The 24,935-nt window shown below is 34.4% G+C and overlaps 3 protein-coding genes across 3 annotated transcripts in view; 1 reads left to right on the forward strand and 2 right to left on the reverse strand.

The window, feature by feature from the left end:
- The first annotated feature begins 1,373 nt into the window (after positions 1-1,373).
- Positions 1,374-3,079, forward strand: Ada (adenosine deaminase-like protein). Its single transcript, XM_018516032.1, has 7 exons — positions 1,374-1,535; positions 1,668-1,801; positions 1,893-2,084; positions 2,210-2,447; positions 2,521-2,656; positions 2,735-2,835; positions 2,903-3,079. Exons 1-7 carry the CDS (start codon positions 1,497-1,499, stop codon positions 3,077-3,079), a joined length of 1,017 nt encoding a protein of 338 aa, XP_018371534.1. The 5' UTR covers positions 1,374-1,496.
- Positions 3,080-3,496: 417 nt separating this feature from the next.
- LOC108766622 (golgin subfamily B member 1) lies at positions 3,497-5,775 on the reverse strand. Its single transcript, XM_018516031.1, has 3 exons — positions 5,678-5,775; positions 3,956-5,405; positions 3,497-3,778 (listed from the first exon to the last, which is right to left on the reverse strand). The coding sequence occupies exons 1-3, from the start codon at positions 5,773-5,775 to the stop codon at positions 3,542-3,544; spliced, it is 1,785 nt and encodes a 594-aa protein (XP_018371533.1). The 3' UTR covers positions 3,497-3,541.
- Positions 5,776-13,524: 7,749 nt separating this feature from the next.
- InR-2 (insulin-like receptor-like) overlaps positions 13,525-24,935 on the reverse strand; it is a 22,689-nt gene continuing 11,278 nt past the window's right edge. The window contains exons 2-11 of the mRNA XM_018516018.1: positions 21,982-22,156; positions 21,406-21,652; positions 20,011-20,116; positions 18,215-19,609; positions 17,730-18,016; positions 17,023-17,397; positions 16,301-16,836; positions 15,727-16,219; positions 15,410-15,654; positions 13,525-15,335 (exon numbers count right to left, since the gene is read on the reverse strand). Coding sequence (XP_018371520.1) covers positions 14,687-15,335; positions 15,410-15,654; positions 15,727-16,219; positions 16,301-16,836; positions 17,023-17,397; positions 17,730-18,016; positions 18,215-19,609; positions 20,011-20,116; positions 21,406-21,652; positions 21,982-22,156 — 4,508 coding nt within the window. The 3' untranslated portion in view covers positions 13,525-14,686. The remainder of the gene's footprint in view (positions 15,336-15,409; positions 15,655-15,726; positions 16,220-16,300; positions 16,837-17,022; positions 17,398-17,729; positions 18,017-18,214; positions 19,610-20,010; positions 20,117-21,405; positions 21,653-21,981; positions 22,157-24,935) is intronic.

Genomic DNA, 24,935 nt, shown 5'->3' on the forward strand with positions numbered 1-24,935 from the left:
GTGCGCACTCAGTTCACACCAACACTGGACGAGTTCCATGGGTTGCACTGAATAGTGCAAGTTCAAAAGAATACGCCAAGATTTTCAGTGCTAAGGGTGAAATCACACGGTGCGTCATAGAGCTGCGGAATACGGAATGCGTCATTGAAGCAACCAATCAGTGCTATTCCGCACTTTTCTAACACGCAAGTTTTGTGTGCTATGTTCACATGATGCGTCAAAGATGCATCCAGGATGAATAAATTTAGAAATTTCTAACTTTATGTTAATAATTTGCTTATTAAAATAAAATATAATTTCTCAAATTGTAAAAATAATTATTACTGTTGTAGTATTTAATATTTTACAATTAATATTTACAATCTCAAAACAATGTTTTAATCAGCTGTAAAGAATTTACTATCATTTTTCCGCAGCGTGTGAAACGGTGCGTCATAGGGCTGAGGAATATGGAATGCGTCATTGAAGCAACCAATCAGCGCTATTCCGCACTTTTCTAACACGCAAGTTTTGTGTGCTATGTTCACATGATGCGTCAAAGATGCATCCAGGATGAATAAATTTAGAAATTTCTAACTTTATGTTAATAATTTGCTTATTAAAATAAAATATAATTTCTCAAATTGTAAAAACAATTATTACTGTTGTGGTATTTAATATTTTACAATTAATATTTATAATCTCAAAACAATGTTTTAATCAGCTGTAAAGAATTTACTATCATTTTTCCGCAGCGTGTGAACAGGGCACGCCGAAATCGCACGTAATGCGTCATGCGTCATTGTTCTTGATATCTTGATCTTGAGTATACTTGCGCAAATTGGATGCAATTAAGCTATCATACAGTGAGTAATTTTTTATCATCATGAATAATAAAATAATAATGATAATTGAAGCTATTAAGCACTTAGTAAAAATATTCAGTCACAGAAAACGGACCTACGATTTATCACCGCGGTTTAAAACATAACGTATTCTCTATTCCGGATTATTCCGGATCATCTAAGTGCGGAATAGCGCTGATTGGTTGCTTCAATGACGCATTCCGTATTCCGCAGCCCTATGACGCACCGTGTGATTTCACCCTAAGAAATTGACCAATTACAGTCGAATGTGAGAAGAATAATCGACTGTGATTGGTCAATTTCTTACTCTTACTTCTTACTCCGTGTATTGTAGACGACGCCTAATAGCGTCTCCCCGAACGCACCAATAGCGCGGAATAGAACCAAACAATGTAGGTAACACGGAATAAAGTCGAAAATTGTAGATGTATTATCCGCTGGAAATATCCGTGGCTTTAATAGTTCTATGGATATACTTTGTGTATGTACATAGTGGTGTCATTAACGGATAAACATTCTCTAGATCTATCAAAACAATTCATTAACGTGTTACATTAACACTAGGCTTTGATTGTATTTACAACGTGAATATTTATTTTATGAAACATTAATGATCATTTTATAAAGTTAAGAGATATATTGAATGATAAAATGGATATATCGGAGTTTTGCCGAAAATTGCCCAAAGTGGTAAGTATGTCGGTTTTAAGTCGAACCTAAGAATGACGCTTATTGTAATAAATGAGTACTTTTATTTTATATATTCATAATCTTATATATTTTAATATACTAAATAATTAATTCTTTCTAATTATTTATTAGGAACTTCATGCACATTTAAACGGTTCATTAAGTGTAAATACATTGCAAAAATTATGTAAAATGCAACGCTCAGACACTACTTGTGATGAAACTTTTATGGATCTGAATACCACCAATTTCTCATCTTTAAGCGAGTACATAGGCTTTTTATTTTTCTATAAAACATTGAGATTTGAGGTACTATATTGTTCAATACAAAATGTGCTATATATTATTATTTTCTAGATGTTTTAAAATGTTTGACATAGCTCACGCACTAACGATTACACCACAGGCTGTATTTGTTGCTACTTGTGATGTAATAAAAGAATTTCATGAAGATAATGTGATTTATTTAGAATTAAGGAGCACACCTCGTGCTGTAAAGGATGTAATGACAAAAACAGAGTATCTTCAAGCTATAATAAAAGCTATCGAGTAAGTAACTACTCAATAATGTCTATATATTAGCTTATATAGCAGATTTTGATTTAAGTGTATATATATGGCACATTTTTATTTTTCCTTGAAGTAATCGAGATTATTATATCTGATATGTACAGAGCGTCGAAATCTGAATTTCCACAAATTCTTGTAAAACTACTAGTATCAATTAATCGAAAACAAGGTTACGAATCTGCAGAAGAAAACATAAATCTTGCTATACAGTTTATGGAAAAACATCCAGAACATGTTGTGGGTATTGATCTCAGTGGTGATCCAACAGTGGGCGATTCGTTTTTAGAATTATTAAAAACGTCTAGGAAAGTAGGTCTTAGAATTACAACTCATTGTGCAGAGGTGAATTATCTTCCAAATAAAATTAATTGTCTCTACATATAATAGATACAGTACATATAAAGTACATATGTAGGTACCAAATGAAATGGAAACAAATGGTATATTAAAATTTAAACCTGATCGTTTGGGACATTGTACTTGCATTCATCCCAGTTTGCAAGGTTCTCAGCAATTATTTGATACATTATTGGAATCAAAAATTCCTGTTGGTAAGAGAGAGATAATTCTCCTTTTCAAAGATATTTTGATGAATGTGTAAATATATTTATTTTTTTCTTTTAATCTAGAATTATGCTTGACATCAAACATTAAATGTAAAACAGTGTCATCTTATATGTATCATCAATTTAAATATCTGTACAAAGCTGGACATCCCATAACTATTGGAGTAAGTATAAAAAATAACATGTACATATTGTTTAAAATAAAAAAATAAAAATATAACTTTTTTTTAGACTGACGATAAAGGGGTTTTTAATACGTGCTTGTCAAAAGAATTGGAAATATTAAGTTCTGTTTTTAATATTGGAAAACAACAGCTCAAAGAATTGTCTGCATTATCTGTACAATATAGTTTTGCAAGTATAAAGGAAAAGAAAAATTTAACGGCAATTATTGAAATTTTTGATTGACATGTACATTTCTCTTATTTTATAAGTATTACCAATATTTTTAATCATTTTTAGCTGAAAAGGAACAAATATCTTTATAAGATTATATAATTGGCACAGAAATTCATAAATTAATATTAAATAGCATAGTAATGCATTTATGTCAAGAATTTATTTAAGCTATGATTAAATCGATCGACAATCTCGAAATGTTTTGTAATTAATGGTATTACATTTTATTATAGCTATAACCATTTCTCTAATTACAAATATATTATTCTGTTTTTTAAATATATCAATGATATATTTCTCTTTACACATACATCTATCCCTACATATTCCTATTTATTTAGCCTTTTGCTATTAATCATAATTAAACAAATATTATACTTTTTTATAATTTCATTTGTATGATAGAAATATTTTCTTCCTGAAGATTATTAAAAAGATTAATCTATGTCATTGTACACCTTAATAAAAATTTTAAATTGTATTAGGACCGTTTGTTAGCACACGTTTGACCCTCTTGAATCTGGCTAGAGCATTGCCAGGCTCACTCTGCAATCCACCAAAGGCCTCTTTGTACTCTTTTTCTAAACGTGGACTTAATTCCTGTGAACTTCCAATAAGAGGTACCAAAGAATCTGACTGTTCTGCTGTAGGGCTCTGTTCTTCCTCGTTAATTTCATCTTCGCTGCCAACTGGTGAAGATTTTTCGAGCTGCAATAATTTTATTACTTTCTTATTTTTATCTATATTATATTAATATTTATATTTTAAGTAGTAGCTGTATAATTTTATTTAATAGCAATTTGTTTTATACATAATATCAATCAATTTTTAATAATATATCGCTCAATAATGAATGGTTTTAGTTTGCTTTCTGTTAAGTCTCACCATTCTATTGTCCATATGGAAACACGAATTCAGTTTGGGATTCATAAATAATTCATCTTTGAATCTGACGACTGCTTGAGCAGATGGCAACAAGTAGCTTCTCAGTTGTCTTCTCTTTGTCTGAAGCTGATCGTTATTCACCAAAAAAATTTGTCTAACACGTTTGCGTTTCTTCGTGAAAAGCTCTTTCGAAGGAACTTGCTCAGAAGGCTTATCAGTCAAGACTTGTCTTTTCAGATTTCCATTCTGTTTTGAAATATCCGATATACCGATCTTATTAGATTGATGTTGCCGTTTTTTATTCTGTTCTTTTTTCAAAGATCGTTTCTTCTCACTTTTCTCAGAAGAAGTGATAGCATCATCAGCAATCTCTTGTACAGATCTCTTGGCTATAGTTTGCCGCTTTTTGATTGATTCATTCTCGAAGTTCTGTCTTTCCTCATCCTCATGCTCTTGATCCTGCAATTCGTCGAATCTAGCATTATTGTTTTCGATGTCTCTTATTCGTTGCTGCGCTTCAATATCTCGTTCAATTTCCTCCTTAATCAAATCAATCTTCCGTTGAATTTCCTCTTCCACGCGTTTCTCGTATTCTGCGTTTGATTCGTCTTTCTTGAGCAGAGCAACTGTGTTTGCTGGTCCTTGGATTTTGGAAGAATCGCTTAACTTTGATATCACGTCCTTAAATTCGAAATTATTGATCGTGTTGGGTGCAGACGCTTCGTTAAAATTTTTCGATAATTCGGTACGAGAAACTTCGCGCAAGTAAGGATTTTTTTCTGTGATTTTTGATTCTTCTAACTTTCTTGGATTGTCTAGATTTGATCTGGATTTATCAAGCATTTCTGAAATTTCCGCTTGATCTCTTTTCACCCGAGCATCCTTCTGTGTTTCTCTCTTTTCGGCTTCATTTGTCAATTCTTGCACTGCAGCCATATCTTCTATTCCTAACAAGTCGTCTTCCATTTCCTCGTAATCCTCTGAGCCGCTTAAAACACCACGCTTTGCGATGTCTTTTGCCTCGTAATCGTCGTACAAACTCGATCTCTCATCCTGATCGGTATATCTGTTGAAGTCATCATTTATGTTTCGAGATAAGCGGATGAGATTGCTCACTTTTTCATTTTTATCGCGTTTTCGTTTTGTCGCTTCTTCATCCGCTTCTTCCGTTTTTTCTAAATCCTCATTTGAGCGTTGCGAGTTAAGGTAGCTGGGTACATTGTCACGATTGAAAGATTCTTCAGCGTTTGATGGATGTAAGTCGTTGGAGCTCATGAAATTTGCAGCTTTCTTCAAAATTTTACGTTGCTTACTTGTATCGTCGTGATACGTACCATCCTCTTCAAGTTCATTATCACTTTTCTCTTCGTGTTGCAAATTTATTTCTTTTGCATAGTTGGTGTCTTCTTTTAATTGTGACGTTTTAGCAACAGATATCTCTGGTTTTGTTCTAGAACCATGTAATCTTCTAAGCAATATGAAATATTAAAAAAAAAACTCCTACAGCACAGAAACTTACAACAACATTGCTGCAACATTTCCAATGTTGCTACAATATTGCTGGAACGTTGCAATTTTGCTGGAATGATTTATGCTGTATGGGAATATTTTACGTATACAGAAAACAATACATAACAGATAATAACAAGTGGAAAGTGTAAAAAATCTCATTAACAAATTATACGAATTGGTGATAGAGTTTAAGAAAATTACTGTCAATACCTGCGAGTATCACTGATAATTTTCGCGTAACCAATTGACAATTGTAATATCTCGAGCACGACGAAAATGCAGATGTAATCGTATAAACGATTTTTCATACTGCGGCGTGGAAATTCTCGCAGCACATGGTCAAAGCAAGCCTGTTATTGTAATCACATTTGTGTTGAGTTGTCAAATCAAAACGTTACGAAATAGCGTATTATGAAGACGACTTCATAGTACGATCATATAATCGAATGAACGATCATTTGCGATCTCATTACGCTATCTTCTTATGTTATATAATATATATTATCAATAAATTTGCATGACAACTACTTAACGGTATGTCAACACGAATATGTGTATGTGTTTATGTCTCTTCCATTTGTTTTACGATCAAACTGATCAATCATAGCTATTCCCTCTGATGAATAGAGTGACTGTGATTGGTTAGTTTCTAACTACGGATGTTATTAAACTCGATTATCAAGGGTGACCGTGTAAACGTAGTCATAAATTACAAAACAGAGACAGGTATACACAAATATATAAAAGAAGAAACGGCCGCGTCGCGGCCATTTCGATAGTTACGATTCTCGAAACTTTGAATTTCAATATTGTGATTCTCGAACATGTCATATCAGTTACGGAATATTTCGGGATGTGTACGGACTTGTCTGGTATTTCTCGTAACCGTTATTGCTCAGAAAGAGTTTCGTGAACGCGAATAGTGATCGGAAGTATTTGTGAAGTGTCGAACAATCATTGTAATATATAAAATATTGAATGCTATCACCATTATGTGCTTGATAACAAGATTTCGGGGAGTCGTAGTCGACAGTAGGCTCGGAATAGTCGGAGTTTGGAGTATCTTTGCATATTTCGTCGTTTTTTTGCTCGGATACACCGAAAGTGCAACAGATGATTCATTATTGTTAGGTACGTGCATGTAATTTGCAAAATTGACTACGTCGTCGATGAATTATAGTTTTTGACGAATTTTGTGACGTGGCCAAAGATTCGTCAAGTAAACTTCGTATGATCATATCGTACAATAACGTACGTTACATCCTCGTCGTGACCGTCGACCGATCGTATAGTGAAAAGGAACTAATCAATTCGTAAAATGATAATAGAAGATGGTAACAAGGGTAATGGAGATAATGGAAAAAATATCCTCGGAGATACGTCGAAGTAAATATTAATCAGAACATAAATATTAATCAAAATATTTAAGAATTTAATAATTTTCCAACACATAAAAAACATATCAAGAACTCGTAAATTCTTTATAAAATTTGAAGCATTTTCTAAAGTAAAAATCGAATATCGATCTTGTATATACTTAACGAGCATATTATAACAGAAAATATTGCGTGTATTATTTGTTAATTATTAGATAATTTTACACTCTAGTTAGTTGCGTATTGAATTTTACGCATTTTACGTAAAAAATAAATATAAATAATAGTAATGCAATAATTTCGATACATGGCGAGGTAGCAAAAGCGTTCAATATTTTCTTTCACAAAAAGATTTTTATTAAAAAACTGGTATTTGGTAAATAAAGTTTGTTTCTTCCTCTGCGTACAGCGCGTAGTAGTTAATCATACAGTTAATAATAGTAAATACAATTTTTAATGCAAGATAATCTAAATTTGTCAAGCGTTGCCCGGGCGCGGTCACATCAATACCTTCGAAGGGATGCGCGACGGGAGGGAAGATGGAAACAGTTAAAGATAATACAGTGACAGGTAAGGGATCGTCGCCCTAATCCATAGCGCGGTCCTATATTCTTACAATAACGATATTACAAATTAAAGTTACATCTACGACTATCTGTAGCAATGGCTGTGCCTAGCAACCATCGGCTTTTGTTACTGACTCCGAGGTGCATTTCGGTTTTCGTTGTCCACACGAACGTTTTATCATCATTATTTATATCCCCGTATTATACACGTTCGTGCGACACTCAAAAGTGTAACTTACAGAAGAAAATAGAAAGTCGTCGCACTATTAGCGCAAGCAACAAAAATTATCCTTAATCTCTAGAAAGAAATAACGCCTTACTACTTCGTTAGTGCTCTCGCTAAAACACCCAATTATCTGCTACGCTATACCGTACAGCGAAGAATCATTGAATTTCTGTATGACGCTCGATAACGTTACACGCAAAATTACAAATATACAAGCGATTACGCGTGATACGTCGAGGCGAATAACGAAAACTTAAAGATGACGGGTATCTTGTGAGACGAGGATTTTTCAATTCCGAGATATACTGATATTACGGGCTTATGTTTCATTCATACTGCATCTGTTTTATTTTTCCTTTCGTAGGTTTGTCTTTCATTATGGCAGTGGCGTTTGCTTTAAACTCAAAAAGAAAATATACACTACATTCGCGCACGCGCGTGCACAGCATCCAAAAAAAGTCTCTAAGCAAATTGTTTGCCCCCGTAATGTGGTATTTATTAATTGTGTTTCCTTATGTAGTGTATGAAATGTTGACGCATTCTCAAAGTCGTGTAAATCCGCACGTTTTGAAAACTCTGTTAAAATTGATCTATATCGCTTTACATTAAATAATATTATTCATAGATATATTAATCGATCTGTATTTCAGAACCACCCTATACAACACTTGATTGTGAACGGTGCATGTATCGCAGCATTATGCACAATATTAGAAGACGTTAGGCTAATCTTTGATTCAATATCCCTTCTCGTCCTTTTATGAGAACGAATTATTTATTAACGCGTAACATTGCATCGGAAGTGGATAAATCCACCTAATGTGACTATGATCATTAACAAAGGACTCAAGCATACATCAGCTCCCTAGAGATCGATGTTAACGATAAAATATTCTTCGGCATTAAACTTGTGGGGGAAACAACGAGTATTTCGTTTTTTTTTCTTTTTACATTCGCACTTTGTTCTTAAGAAGCTTTGCATATAAACGCATACGCGTCTTGTCAAATAATATGTGTGCATTAATTTTATTTGACATACTATAAACACACTTCCGTTCATCGTTCATCAAACGCATCCACACTTTATAGCCCAACATTATACAACACTCAGTTTGTCCAATACATACTTGCGTAGATTTTTAGACAAAAATCAATCGAAATACTATTTACAAACATTTACAGGCCGAACCGGTGCACGAAACATCGCCGAAAAGCGGAAATAAAAAAAAACAAGGCTTCATAATTTATAATCTCTGCACATCTGTATCATAAATAACTGATCGCAAATTGTCCAGACAATTTTGCTTCTATTACATTTGCAAATTAGCAGTTTGAGCATTAGTGTATGACCATGGTTCGTCTTTAACAATTTTGATAAAGTATAATATTTTCGTTTAAATAAACAAAATATTCTGTGTATAATTGTCAAAAATAAATCTTTTTGTTTGTATACTATCGTAATTATGTGTAAATACAATAAAGCATACGTACATTTACTTAAATAAACGTGTTCTATAAGTAATAATTTTATGATAGACACAAAAAACATATAATTAACAATATATAAACATGTACCAGTTGTCATATAAAATGATTTAATAAAAAGTGTCAATGTTCGTAGAATAGGAACGATTGAACACCATGCGTTGTTAAAATACGCGTAATTCCAATAAAAAACTAAAATAATTCCTGAATCATTTTCTTTGAAAAATCTAAATATATAAAGAGAACATAAAAAAGTACAATTATATTCTGGATAACTTTGTAATACGATTCTCAGTTTTAGTTTGTTATCAGCTTTAAATGTATCTCTTTTTTTAGATTTTTTTTTTTAAACTAACGTGACTTTGTTGAAAGTCTATTATATGTATAAAAAGTAAGATCGTATCTACTATAAAATAAATGAAAAAGATCAGACTATAAAATAGAACAAAATGTTTCATGAGAATTCAGTTGAAATAAAAAAACTTTGATCTATATTTTACATAATATAATAATGTTAGTTTTACAGTATTATCTTACTGTCACGGAAGTTGAGCAAAGTAATATTGAGCAGTTGTACAGTCAACCAACTTATTTCGCAAAGTGAAAAGTAGTAAATTGACTAAATAGTGATAAAACATAAATATGATTTGAAATGATATATTAGCATATATTGATATATAACGCTATATGCAATATTATACACAATGTATCAGAGTTTTGTCTGTTGCGCGTATAAATGTAGTAATGATAGGAACTGTGAACATAATTGCGCGAACAAGATTAGATTAAAGAAGACTGAATAAAAACAACGTGTGGGATATTAATTAAAGTCATTACTATCATAATAAGGACCTTGATGGGGGTTTTATTTTACTGCAAGATTTTTTTATTAGATGTATACCGAAAAAAATTATCCGTAACAAAAGAATCATATATATAACAAAAATATTGAATTGCAAAACGTGGCTCAACATATTCCTTAATATAAAATCAATACGGTTTTCAAATTCTACGTGAGATATTGATGTAATGAGTTCGAAATACGAAGGACGTGATATCGATTGCAAAAGGAATTGAGTCGCCTTTTAATGCTCATATATATTTGCTAAAGTGCAACGTATGCTATTAAATATCAACTAATCAATAGCGTCTCAAAATTGCGTTTGCGCTAAATTCGTCTGTTTCATGTACACAGAATAAATACAAATAAATTACAGATCGAGATGTAGAGTCCTATGTCAGTGTTTCTCGACGTTGAGGATGAATAGAGCTATACTTCAGTCTAAGATCAGCGGAGGACTTAATTATTCACGTGACGCAGTCGGAGTACGCTTCACTTAATATTTACGATAAAAAGTAAATGTTAATTTTTACGATAAAATAAATGCTGTTCTTCCTGCTCGATATTCCTTGATCTTTTTCGACACTGATACAGATGTACATTGATCTAGCGTCCAAACATTCTTGAATCTCTGCTTTGTGATTTACGTTTAAACAGATCACATACTTATCAAACGCGATCAATTGCGCATCAACAGGCACACTTTATAGTTATACACATTTTCCAGACATGATTACATACTACCTTAAAATTTTCAAGTAACTCTAATATATTACAGAACTATTAAACTATAGGCCTAAATTTTAGCGATCGCGCGCCGTTCTTATAATACGGAGACTTGCGGCCATATAGGAAACATTTCGTGTTAATCTTACGATACTTATTTCGTATATGGTACATGTACATAGTCTAAGCGTTAACTGTGTTTGTTTATTACTATACTAGATATTTCACAATACGAGCGAGGCTTATTATTACGATACATCGGCCGATAATTTATCCGTCATTAGTCGTGTTCCTTCTCTGCTTAATTCCGGGAATTCCGTTTAATGAGTACATGGGTTTTTGCCACTTTTCATTTCAAAACGCGCGTTTTGCGCGTATTAAAGCATTTTGCTTTCAAGAAAGTTTAAACTAAACAGAACAGATTTTATATATATATATATATATATACACATATATATATATATATACGTTAAACAAAATTGTTCGAGTTACAAAAAAAGTTTAGCGTGATCCAAGGCTGTAAGTACATTATCCCGATATTTTCGATTTTTCATCAAGAGTTCCAAATGCGTTATGCAATTGGTGTATCAATTAGAGATAACAACATTCCAATAAATAAATGCCTAATCATTTAGCTTGGCACATTGGAAGTGAACAAAATTTCCGGACACGTAAAAAATAAAATGTGATAACTATACGGATTGTTAATCTAGAATCGCTAAGAGCGATGGAGAAGAAAAGGTGTTGAATAGCAGATACTTTTGAAAAGAACAATCGTGACATGTCGTACAAGATTTTCGCTTCTTACATATTTCATCTAATTACATTTTTTTTTCTTCAAATTTCTTGCATTGTCTTGTGTCTGTACACAAGCTATGTTACAACTTTTTTGTATTTGATGTATTTGTATAAATAAATGTTAGGAATAGCATTAGATATTTGCTATTAAATCACTGGTACTTCATTCATTGATATATAGGATATCCTAAGACTGAAGCATTATTTTTTTTACAAAAAAATTCTTTGATAAATTCGGGATTAATTTTTCAACGGATAATTCTAAGGGACCTTGAAAAAAATGTACATGAATTAATGTAAAAATGATAAAATAAAATTTTAATATATAAAATATATATATAGCATACGTGTGTATACATGTGTCATATAATTATTTTTCATTTCAAATTGCACTTTAAAGTCATTTTATTTATATGTTTCTAAATATTGTAAGAATGTAGACAACAAGGAGAGATTTTATTCATTTCATTTTAACGAAGATCTGATTTTGAGTGAGAATTTAATGGATTAAATGCGAAATATTGACAGAGTTAAACGACTTCAATGAGAAATAATATTCTTCTAAATAGCATCGACAAGAGATTAATATCACACGTGAATTTATCAAGAAATCCGTTACGAAAAATTATACAATAATTTCAGATACCCTATATATCGCTTTATCGCATATTTGCTCTGATAAGCATCGAATCAAAGTGGCACGACCATATGTACGCGACGTTGTAGGAACAAAACAACCATGGATCGCATTAATAAATCTCATAGTGGACTAAATATACTTTCAAACGGATGTAAGAACAGAACAAACGAAATAAATCATCAAAAGGAGGGTATTTGCGGATATGGAACAATCTGGAACTTCTACCATTTTGTCTTGTATTTTTTAACTTACTGAGAGATTACGGATATATAGTGGGATTAGCTAATCAGTCTTGTGTTAGAGGCTCGTTATGTCTAGACTCAACTGCATTACATTGCGTTGCTCGTATAATAACTCTTTTCTTAGCTCTCATTCCATTAGGATTCATCCAATATTATTCATTTCGCGACTCTAACGATTACATGGATTCAACCTTTTCTCGTCCGTCGTTAATCTGTTTCTCACTGGGCTCTAAGACAGTCTACGTTCTCTCGTCTCTACTCAAAAGCATAGTGCATGCCTCTGAATTTCATAGTTTATTTCGTGGAGCAACGCAGAAACGATTACGCAACGGATTAAGAGTGATATCTTATGCCGCGAACTATTGTAGCCGTATACGATGTATAAATAAAAGTGTGGATGATCCTATTGCACTATGGAGACTATAAACTCATGACTGTAAATTGCACGGTGAATCTTTGCAGAATATGTTAACTTTCAGTCGAAAAGTGGTATTCATTCGCAGTGAGAAATATGCTATATCTTCCTCATTGGAAGATGTTTTAAGAGGCATATTACAGGAGACAAAGCGCGATTTCATGTGCCAGCTCCACGAAATAGTACAGTTACGTACACAGCATAAAATCTACGTCATACGTACAAGGTACGTCGGGAAAATTTCAGAAGCACAATAGTAACATAAAAGAAATTTTGATAGAATTACTTATTGCTTGTTTCATAAATATTTAATGCATCAGGTTCAGTAAAGTTCACATTGGAATAGATAAACATCTAATTTCTTTTGCACATCGTTGATAACATATGATTGTTAACTTATTTTTAACCATGAAATATATAGCTTTCTTTTATGTTTTCGTTTATCTTTATATATGCAAGAATAATATCTTTAAATAGACAGAATAAGAAAAACAAGGCGCCGTTTAAATTAATACCAGTGTTTTTATAAACGTTTTTATAATTTGATCTCGTGATAGTATTTTGAAATTAAAATATAATGTTAATATTAAATTTGAAAATTAGATCCTAATTGTTTTCACATTTAAGATTTCACTATAATTACAATAAAAAGATTAAAATAAAGATTATGAACTTTTTGCAAACTACTTTATACCTATGTATGTATCGCAAATGCTCATCAATCATTATATATATGGTCATTACTGAAGCCTTTTAATTTGAAAAAGGGTCCTTACTTTCTAATTCTTCTACTACGTATCGAACAATTGGTGAATTCAGAATTGTTAGATCAACTGATACAATAAAGTCAAAAATATTAAAACAATGTAGAAAACATAAATATAATAGAAATTTATAAATTAGAGGAACGCGATATATTTGCTAAGTCCATACACTTATTCTGAATCACCCTCTACACATATACTTTCCAACATATCTATATCACTATACGAGTTCAAAGCTTAAAATCATGCAAAGTGGCGACTAGGTGTAATTCACAAAATTTATAAAATATGGTCTTTTTGCTGTGAACAAAATGTCGTACCAACGCGGTAGTCGACCTAATTGCCACTTTGGTTTACCATATTTACTATAAACTCGGGAAAAAAATAAACCAATGCTCTACAAATATATAGTTACAGCAGAAATCGCGCAAAAAGCGCATCTTGCGACTGAAAATGAGAGAAACAGAAAGTCTATGATATAAATAATAAACTTGCTTAATTCTTTGATACATACTTACACGCTAGATGGTTAATGGAGAGAGAGAGAGAGAGAGAAGTTACTACATGCTTGTCGGATAATGTGCATTGCCAATGGACAGTCGCATGTTTCTCACAGTGTACGCGGCCCAATCTTAAGGAGAGACATTTGACTTAAATCGCAACTGTTTGTAATAACTCCACGATAAACGGCGTCTTTAGTATAAAGTAAACTCTCCGTATTAACATATACTATAGCGACAACTTCAAAAAGACAGTATCTGATATAAATATATTCGCTGCTCTTTTCCAACATGCATCGCAGCGCAACAAATATATAATTAACTGTACACGCGTAGCGATAAATTACATTTAGAGAGACGGAATTAAGACATGGTAACACCCGTATAAGGAAACTCCATTTGTTTGTTAGGACCTGTACGCTTAGTTACGTCTAGACGTTTAAAATATAGACTTACGAGTATAACTTGTTTGTTAGAGCTAGAACACACTAACATCCCTTCCATATATAGAAAACATTGTTCAATGTAATCCTTTCAAAATGATAATTCAGTATGCTCAGAAATTTGGCACAGACACTGCCTTTTTGTTGGAATATTCATATCCGATTCACTCCAAGTGATAAAGTTTCGTACAGCGAAGCTACGTGGTCGTATTACTGATGTAACCGTTATTCAACATTTCTGATTTGTTCATGTAGTCTCCCGTGCGTTTGTTGTTTTCCGTTTTGTCACCATTAATCTGAACGTCCACTGAAGGAAATTCTACGTGTAAAGAAGTAATCTCCCTTTTTTCAATACCTGACATGATTTCAGGACTCCTGTTTTCGTAATCGGGATCATCCTGAAGTTTAGACGGATTTGGGCTATCGAGAAAATTTCGTTTAACTAAACTTTGTGGACTTCCAGACTTCCCTAGAGAACCTTGACTTACGTTACTGCGGGAAGTACTTTTCTTATATATAAAAGGCGAGCTCCTGACTGATTTAAGGCTGCCTTCTACAAAAGGCGAGTTTAACGTGTCCTTACTAGATACAAGCGAATCTCCGGAGATACCGCCAAATTCATCGAATCCAGCCTTGGGTACTTTTATCGAGTTCATGTCATGGAAATTGGAAGTAGCTTTTGAGGTTTCGCCATACGAATCTGCTCCGTATCGTGGACTTAAAGTATTTTTACTGCGAGGTTCAAAACTTGCAAAGTCACCAAAATCTTGACGCAGTGGCGAATCTTCTCCTCCCTCCATTTCTTCCTCCCGTAAATGCTCTTGTAGAGCAACCATTTCTAGATCTCTGTTTGAATTAAATAATTAAATTACATACATTTAATTATCTAAATATTAATTGATATGAAATTATGTACTTACTGGTCAGTTTGTGGTGAATGCGAATTATTTTGATTTCGAGCTTCGATTCCTTCCGGACTATGATAAAAACTAACATTCTCAAAGTCTTCTATACTAACTTCTTGCAATAACTGCGTCTCGATGTCTATAAAGGTAGGTCTTCTCGTGGCTCTATGATTCCAGGTACGCCTCATTAAATTATACAGTGAATCAGGACAATTTTCCGGTCGTTCCATAACTCCCCCCTCAATTACATAACGCAATACCTAAAAGCAACACAATAATAATTTAGAAAAATGTATAATCAAAAATTATTTTTTTGAACAATTTGTATTTACCTGATCATTCGACAAGCCTTGATACGGTTGCGAAGCTAATGTTACCATTTCCCAGAGAACAACTCCGTAGCTCCAAACGTCAGAAAAACTAGTGAATACGCCATCTTTCAAACTTTCTGGTGCCATCCACCTGACTGGTAACAATCCTTTGGACCCTTTTCGATAGTAATCGGTTTCATATATATCTCTTGTCATGCCGAAATCACCGATTTTTACAGTAAGATCTTCGGCTACCATACAGTTACGAGCAGCTAAATCTCTGTGGACGAATTTCTTTGCGGCGAGATAAGACATGCCGTCTGCAATTTCGACTGCCATCTGCAAGATATCTCTCAACGTCGGAGGTTGTTTAGAGTTTTCGCATACATCCGGTCGGTGACTTCTCAAATATGTCTTTAGATCACCGTTTACCATCAATTCCATAACTACCAACGTAGGTTGGCCTTGCGACACTACGCCCAATAATCTGACAACGTGATGAGTATTAAAAGCCCTTTAACAAGAAAATTATAATAAGTTAGAAAGATAGAAAGAGATACATATTGTTAGAGAGGAAGTAATTAATTCTTCTTACTTCATGACGGACGCTTCGTTAAGGAATTCTATCCGTTCACGGTCGGTTGCGTTTTCATTTACAGTTTTCACGGCACACCGTACTTCCGGTTTGCCTTTCACGACATCCCTGGCCAATCCTTCGTATACCATGCCAAAAGAACCATTTCCTAATTCCCGTAATAATTGAATTTTCTTTCTGGGCACTTCCCATTCGTCCGGTACATAACTTGTGCTTACATATTCTGGATTCACTGTCGCGATAAGCCGCATACTAGGCACATTTCGCATTGATCTCTTTTTAAATACGTACAATATTGTTAAAGAACTAAACATTATGACAACACCCAATATCGACCAGAATAAAATCCAGAATGTACTAAATGTACCATATTCCGGTATATAAAAATATTTCACTTCGGTATACACGCCATTTCCAGCTAAACTCGTAGCTCGTACTTTTACAGAATAATTTCCAGAAGAAAGTTCCTTCAAGACGTATGAGTTGCCCATGTTGGTAAAATCGCGTCTTGTGATACATACCACTGTTGCTTGTATCTATATACAATATACGGAAACGATTGTATTACAGACGATAGTATGCACAAGATACATTTTAAATTACAAATTACTTTCCTCTTTTTAAAAAATATTTTTTCATTAAATTCTTCCTTATTGTTATATCGAAAACACTTACAATGTTCTTGCTTAATAAATAACAACTAAAAATTGTGTACTACTCACATTTTTTATGTCAATTCTTTTATACTCAATCTGATACGTGACTATTAGGCCATTAGGTTGAGGTGGTTCGTCCCAAGACAATGTAACTATAGTAAAACTATTATTCTCGCCAGAAGTCTTTAATTCAAAGGTGTTCGATGGAATATTATCTGCGCTCTCCATAGATAACGTACGGTACGTTTTCATGCTCTTTGTCGAACAATTGTTATTCTTCGTATCATTTCCAACACGTTCTCGGCAAGCTTGAACTTCAATATTGTACGCAGCAAAGTGCCGAAGATTTCTCATAACGAAAGTAAGATTGGTGCTGGGTATTAATCGCTCGAATACCGTGAATGTACCATTCTCCACTTTATCGTTAGTACTTTCTCTATCCTAAACATGAAATATTGAGAGTTATATTCAATTTTAAACGATAAGATAAAATACTGTAATTTTACATAATTAAATGCAGTTAATAAAATGTTACTATTGATTCATTTCGTATTAATATTTTCACCGTTATTTCTGTCAAAATTAAATTAATCGCTTAGTCAACTTGAATACAAATATATGTGATATGAAATATAGAAAGAATCATGTTCGAAATATCACTTGTAATAAATAAAGTAAATAAGTAAATAAAGTGCAGTACTCAATTTTTTTCGTTTTTATATTTGTTTGCTTATACTTAATAATCGTTACTGACAGGGAATCTAAAATTTTACCTGGTCGTACGTAAACTCTCTGGCTAGATCCGCTGCGATTACCATTTCACTAGTGTGGCGTCTTCTACGTTGCTGCGATAGTCGTTTTACATAAACCTGATTGTGTAGCGCATTCTCGAAGGCAATCGAACTAGAAACTTCTTTTTCACGCATCGACTGATCCGTCGTTTCACGATCAGAACATATGCACGAATCAGTTTTTGCGAACTCCTTCTCTAACTCATTATGCTTTTTTTCTTCCTCCGCTATAACTTCCTCTGGTGGTTTTGCTTCAGGTAACGGCATAGCTGAAATTGGTAGTAATTGATTACTAATGAATTAACTGTATTTCTAACTGTAAAAATATTTACAATGTAATAAAAAAATATAGCACACCCATAATAATTATTATATAACCGTGACAATACTAGTATTAGAAAAGAATTTTGTTTACATTATTATATTACTATATTCTATTGAAAAAATAATTAAATGATTTGAATTACGTTCGTCACAATAATTCCTCTGGTCGATGAAATTCGGGTCATCGGGCTCCCAACGACCAACAATACGATAATGCGTTAGATTTCCATTTTTGTGAAGTGGTGGAAACCAGGATATAACCAGCTCGTTGCTAGAATTACTCCAAGTCGATAAGGCTCTGGGAGAGCTAGGCGCATCCGGTAGCGTCGTAAAGTACTTGACTTTACTCTGGGCGCCTGACCTTTCCGTGGCTATGGTGTAAGTCTTAACGTAGTAAGCATACTGAGTATATGGCTTCAGCAGGGTCAGTATATGAGTGTGATAGACAGGCTCTTGTGATTCCGTGCCGTTGTGGGGCGTTGTGCTCTCAGCGGAAACGTCCTCCACCCGCCAGCCATCACCGCCACAAGCATCACGGCCATCGTACATAGTTATATTCTGATTAGGCGCTTCGATAAAGTAAACAACGTAACCCAAGAGGGACCTGGTATCGTGATGCGTAAAAGCCTTCCACTCGATAATAGCTCCTCTAGATGACTTCTTGGTGACCTTAGTCTTTAGCTCGGTGACGTTACATGCGACTTTATCTCCATTGCTGCTGGATGCCACATCGTGATCGGTGAACTCTTCCAATTTGGCCTTCTCTCGTAGTTTCTCGATTTCATGCAGACACAATTTCGGATTGAAATGAAAGAAGAGCTTAGCGGGGCCCCCACTAGACAAGATGGTAATGTTCGGGTGCGTGTTCCAGTCCCAGAGTTCCTGAAGATTCTGATTATCGAGCACGGCGAGACTATACTTGCTATTCTCGAGTGTTTGACCGCGTATTACGCGCAGATTCTTCAGAAAGTTGAGAGATATCAGTGGAAAGCTGCGGACGATCTTCAAATAGCCGTCTATCTCCTCGATCGTGCTTAGGCTATCTTCGAGTTCTTTTACGATGTTTTTGCCACCGCGTATCTGTATCTCGAGGCTACCTGCGATATGTGTACATCCGCGTAATTTCTGTGCCGAAGCGATGCTGTCCACGTTTGCACCAGCACATTCCTTTAAGCACGACGGACCTTCACACTTCTGGCAGGTTGGGGGCTTACCCTTCTTCTCTTCACTCTCCATGTAACCCGGAGGGCACTCGATTACGCAGGTACCATTGAACGGCTTATACGGGCGTGACTTCATAGCATCCGGCGCCTCGCGCGGCTTCTGCATCTGAAGGCATTCTTGCTCTTCGATACAACGTCGATTCATAAATTCGTACTTGCCTTTTGGGCAACGATCTTTACACTCTTTGTTTATTATCACATTTTTGCAAACGATGCAATCATTGGCCGTCGATCCTGTGCATCCACCTAAACAGAACGGATGACAGCATTCCCCCGTACTGTTGCAAGCTCTATTCTCGCACTTCCAGTCGCATACTATAAAGATAAATCATTACTTTAAAATAAAATGCTATTTACCGCATTTTATTTTTCTCGCGAATTAAATAGCGAATTAATAATAACTTGCAAATTATGCTGACAGATTAATTATACGTGCTATTAATTATATGTACTTGTGGAGACATTCTAACCAGATGTATTTATATACGACACTCTTAAAAAGATGAAATAAATATGTAAACTGGAAATTTCACAATGTAGAACAAGCAGTTGTATAAAATCCTCTAACTAAATTCAAATAGTTTAACTAAATTCCAGAAAAGTTTAATACATCGTTATTATCCGTAGTATTTTTTTTATAGGAATCTGGTTCAAAATTCGATGAAAGGTCTGATGTAATATATTCGCGAATATAATCGATCGTAATAATAATTTACTTTGTTGGCAGTGTTGTCGATTCCAGCACAAAGTCTGATCGGGTTTCGTCTGTCTCGTTGGGCATTTTTTATCGCACACTGGACAACCATTTGTTGGTTTGTTATCCTGTAAACAAAATACGAATGCACTGTAACAACTCTATTTATTTGTGCATTTGCACGTAATTCCGCTTACAATTTCTCTCAAAATTTTGTGTTTTTATTTCTGACGCTCTTCATATGCTATCGCGAATAGTTTCAAATAACTCACAAAAACAAAAATGCCACTACAGAATTATGACTTTTCAACATGCTGTTTAAAGCACAAGTATTACAGCATGTGAAGCAATGAAAATACATTAGCATTTCTAACTTGACGTCTTCTATGTAGACATATCGTCTATCGTCAGAATCTAATTCTGTCATTTTATTGCCATTATTTTTATAATTGATCTTATTCTATATTGATGTATCTTATTTTTTTAAATATCACGCGATCAACGAAATGTAATTTGTACGTACTTCAGAGAAGAGAAACGGGCGCGATAGATTGTTTTTAGCAGAACATAGGAAATTCTTTCGCTACCGTGCGAAACTATGTGTAAGAAAGTAAGAGAAGAAACAAGACTATACTACGTCGAAGCCGATACGAAGGTCGAAAAACACATTGCGAAAGGCTCGTATTCGATGATCAATACCGTTACCGTTTCTCGCAACGATATGCTTTTCACGAGATATTCGATACTATTTCTGAGCATAAAGCAGAGCGAAAGTGACTGATTGATCGTCCAAAGCAGTAAAAAGGAAAATTTACGTATACATAATTTTACCGCCATAGATATTTATCATATTGTATTCGTATATTATTCGATCATAAATATGCAGTCCTTGCATAGTTTTACTCACATGATGTTAAAGCGATTTGGTCGCTTCAGAAAGTGTATATTGTATCATGGCAAAGCATTGTATCATTATGCCATTTCTAACGGCTTCTTTATATGAGTTTTCACGGTGCATTACAGCACTTTACGTAACGCGTTTCATTGTAAAATAAATAAAGTAATTTACCTCTTCCGCCGTAGTTCTTTTTATCTCTTAACAATTCGTGATACGAAAGACGCTGCGAAGCATGATGAGTCGCGCACGTTGTAATACACTGGTCAACAATTGTAACTATAAAAAATTCGTGCTATCTATTCAAAAGAATCTGGGAAACTATCATAAGCTATTATGCTATTTTGATGTCAGTTGGATGTTGCTGATGCGAATTGTTCGTCGAATGGCGTCGAATAAAGATAGGATTCTCGGCCGATTCGAGTCTTGGACAAATATACTTATCTGGCCATCGAATCTTTCTAATAATAACTTGCCGTCCCTGTTTAAGTGCACTGAGATACAAAAATCGAAGATACTCACCTTTATGAAGTGTCCTCCCTTGCCAGCTTTGGCAATGATATCCCAGTCGATGGTATCGACGTAGCATAACGTCGGATTCTTTTCGAATCGGACGGATCCGCGTAAAATGCTGGTCAAAGAGTGAAGACCGATTTCTTGAAGATGCATCATCTCGAATGCTACGAGGGCATAATTGATAAAGAGAGAATGACCGCGAATGATCATTAGATTCGGAAACAAACGACCGACGGTCCTTAGTCCGCTTACCCTAGAAATACAGCAAACAAGTGCAAAGTTAAGATATGCGAATAACCATCGCATAGATTGTCTGCTATGCTAAAATGTCTCTTTAAAGCTACATTATCTACAGTATTAACTCTCCCTCTGCAATTTGATGAGTTTTTTGCACAAGCAAAATTTTACTCTCAAATTTCTCCGGAATAAAAGGGGACAGAATTCAGTTTCCTCATTGTGCTAAGTTATACATTTTTAAAGAAATTTTCATTTTTGTTCAGTTTCTATTTTTATCAAATGAAGGTTTTAGTTAAAAGATCCAAATTGCAGACGGAGGGTTAAATGATTGGTAAATAGTTGTACCTGTATAAAATAAGATATCCAGTGATCTCTACCAGATCGGGGAAGCTGAGATTGGCGTAGGCCGACTGCTCCGCTCGATCGATCAAGAGAATTTGTACGAAACCTTCGACCACCCGGCATCCTTCTAGTTTTGAGAATTCACTCACGCTATTTCTTATGTCTATACTTTGGCACACTGCAACAGAGGAAACCGCGTATCGTGACGGAATTAATAACGCAACAGAGATTCCTACTATGTTAACTATACACTCTGGATCAATAATTGCTATCATACACGCTATCATTGACAAATTTGAAAGAAAAGACACTCATTGGACTTGACTACCGTAATATCGTTTGTGCTGAAACGCTAAACTGCAAAATTAAGAAATTATGTCCATGGTGTGTCAGTTATTTATCTGTAAGCCTTTGAATTTTACGAATTTTTAAGATAATTAAACATTTATTCTCATTTAACATATATACTTTTTTAAGTTGTTCCAATTCCATACGCACAATATTGGCGAACTTTTAATTATATATAGTACCAAACGAAATCATAGAATGGCTAATGGGAAACTGCTTTGTGTTAACCCGATAAAAATCAGAATTGAAAAATCAGTATAATGTGATTTTTGCGATTGCGAGCGTGTTCTACAAGTGCCAAGTCACGTCTGGCACGCGGCAACAGCAACGTGCAGCAGTTAAGCCGGTGCATTAAACTGCAGCTTGCTTCCTTGGTTTCGCTAATCGTCGTATTGGAACAGGCGTAACGGAACGTAGTCGAGTCGACGTGCTCGATTTCAACGAGAGACGCTAAAAATACTCGCCGCGCCATCAGCTGCCGTCGAAATAAACAAAAGGAGACGTCGTTCCTCCATTATTATTCGCACGAGCTATATCATTGTCAGAATCGCTTTATCAAGACCATTTCATCCTAGAGGGACAAGCCACGTATCTGCGAAACGCAAATTCTCTAAGCTTTTTCCTTCACGGAATCATTTTATAATATATAACGTCTCTTCTAGCAAATGATTGCCTCGTAATATGATTTGCACGAAGAAAGAGACACGAAGATATTTTGTGTTATGTGTACACGGAGAGAATTTTTTTTTAATTTACCCTGAAAATATTGGTAGTTGTGATATCTACAATACATTGTTTTAAAGATTTTTACCATGTATACTTTAGTAAAATTGATCAAATTTATTTTATATTGTATTATAGTTTTATTATTGTAATAAATGAGAGAAATTTACATATAATTCTTCGAAATACAATGTTGTCTCAGGACTACCATATTTTCAGGGTAAATTCTAAGAAAAAATTCTCTCCATATAGTATCAATTTGTTTGCAGAAATATGTTGCATACTATTCGAAAAATAGTAGAGGATAATAATGTTATCAGCAATGACTTTCAACACTAACGATAAGAGGAACCAAACTTATAAATTATTTTGTACTCGAGGATAATTAATGGCGTGTGTTACTGTCCTTCACAATTATCTGTTTATGAAATTGTCTAGTCAAAATATGACAAAAGTCACGTCTTGCTACTAGTCTAGTCATACGTTTTTTTTGCATGTTGCCAAAATACGTAAGCAACACACATGTTAAAATACAGTAATTAACATTGTCGACAGGTGCACTGGCAGTATTATTATCAGACATTTGTTTTCTGTCACACATTTGTCGGTAAACTTCAAGCATTGTCAAACGATAAGCGTTGATGAAGCATCGGGGAAATGTTTATTCATCTTATTTACTATTCTATTAATAATTTTATTCGCACATATATGCGTCTTCCATTTTTTAATTACGACATTGAACAAAAAAAGGGGGGGGGGGATATAAGATTTGTTTATTAAGATATTGGTCTTAATTACGTCGTGACTTCCTTCTAAATAAAAATAAAAACCTCTTTCCCAATTGCAGTTTCAGACGACTTAAAATTTTCATAAATTTTCAACATAGATTCGTACTGATAATTATCAAGCAATTAATTATATGCGCGAGTCTCATAATTACTTCGTCATGTAACATCATATACGAGAAAGCATAACGTCTCGTCGCGCCGCGTCAAAGCTGCTAAAGCCAGCAGCGATGTCGATGGCGACGAAGCGAGACGAAGCGAGGCGAGGCGAAGCGATACCGTAGAAGATGCAAAGGTTTCATTCATAACGAATTGCACGACGCAGTGCAGGCGTACTGGCAACGAGTGTACTATTTGCGTGCGTATAACGCGTAAATAGTACGGAGCATCAAAGCGGAACAACATAGATCACAATAAACCTCAATTTGGCGTTTTAAACAATCGAGCTAGTTAAGATAAGAAAAAAAGCAGAAATGTTATTTTCAGCGAACTTTTAAAATTACGGTAACCAAGGAAAAAATTTTCAAATTTTGTACGATATCTTTAATGCGTGTATTGTCTTTCGTCTAATTTTAACTGCCTTGCCTTCGTATATAATCAGTTACCAATATAACGAATAATTATTATCTCAAGTTGACGTACACTCTTTTGCAAATAGTAGCAATTAGCGTAGCACAAATACGCAAATATAGATACGCAGAAACAAATGGATGGTTGTTATGTATAATCAGGTACGTTAATATATAAGGTGTTCGGCGTGTGCTCGCATTCATGAAGGTACTTTGCGATATGCTATTCACCGATTCTTTTCATTCTTTACGAGCATGAAGCGAGCATTGAACCAAACAATTAATTATGTAAGCGAAAAGGTATGCCTTTGGAATATTACAGGAAACTTGATCGCGTTGAGCGCAAGGCATAGTTGTACATTTTTCGCTTAACACCCGGGTTCCGCTTTTTTAACAAAGTTAAGAATCAGCGAAACACTCCTTCCGCGTAAAACGCCATCGATCGTATTTCGCAGCGGTAGAAATTATACGTGGAGAGAGAGAGAGAGAGAGAGAGAGAGAGAGAGAGAGAGAGAGAGAGAGAGAGAGAGAG

Source organism: Trachymyrmex cornetzi, unplaced genomic scaffold (assembly GCF_001594075.2).
Source record: "Trachymyrmex cornetzi isolate Tcor2-1 unplaced genomic scaffold, Tcor1.1 scaffold608, whole genome shotgun sequence".
Classification (NCBI taxonomy): Eukaryota; Metazoa; Arthropoda; class Insecta; order Hymenoptera; family Formicidae; genus Trachymyrmex; species Trachymyrmex cornetzi.

Bases quoted from the DNA above. Each gene is read 5' to 3' on its own strand.
- Ada (XM_018516032.1), top strand. From the start codon at position 1,497: ATGGATATATCGGAGTTTTGCCGAAAATTGCCCAAAGTG. The intron at 1,536-1,667 runs GTAAGTATGTCG...ATTATTTATTAG, and splicing joins GCCGAAAATTGCCCAAAGTG to GAACTTCATGCACATTTAAA. The intron at 1,802-1,892 runs GTACATAGGCTT...ATTATTTTCTAG, and splicing joins AATTTCTCATCTTTAAGCGA to ATGTTTTAAAATGTTTGACA.
- LOC108766622 (XM_018516031.1), bottom strand. From the start codon at position 5,775: ATGAAAAATCGTTTATACGATTACATCTGCATTTTCGTCGTGCTCGAG. The intron at 5,406-5,677 runs GTATTGACAGTA...ACATGGTTCTAG, and splicing joins ATTATCAGTGATACTCGCAG to AACAAAACCAGAGATATCTG. The intron at 3,779-3,955 runs GTGAGACTTAAC...AAATTATTGCAG, and splicing joins TCCATATGGACAATAGAATG to CTCGAAAAATCTTCACCAGT.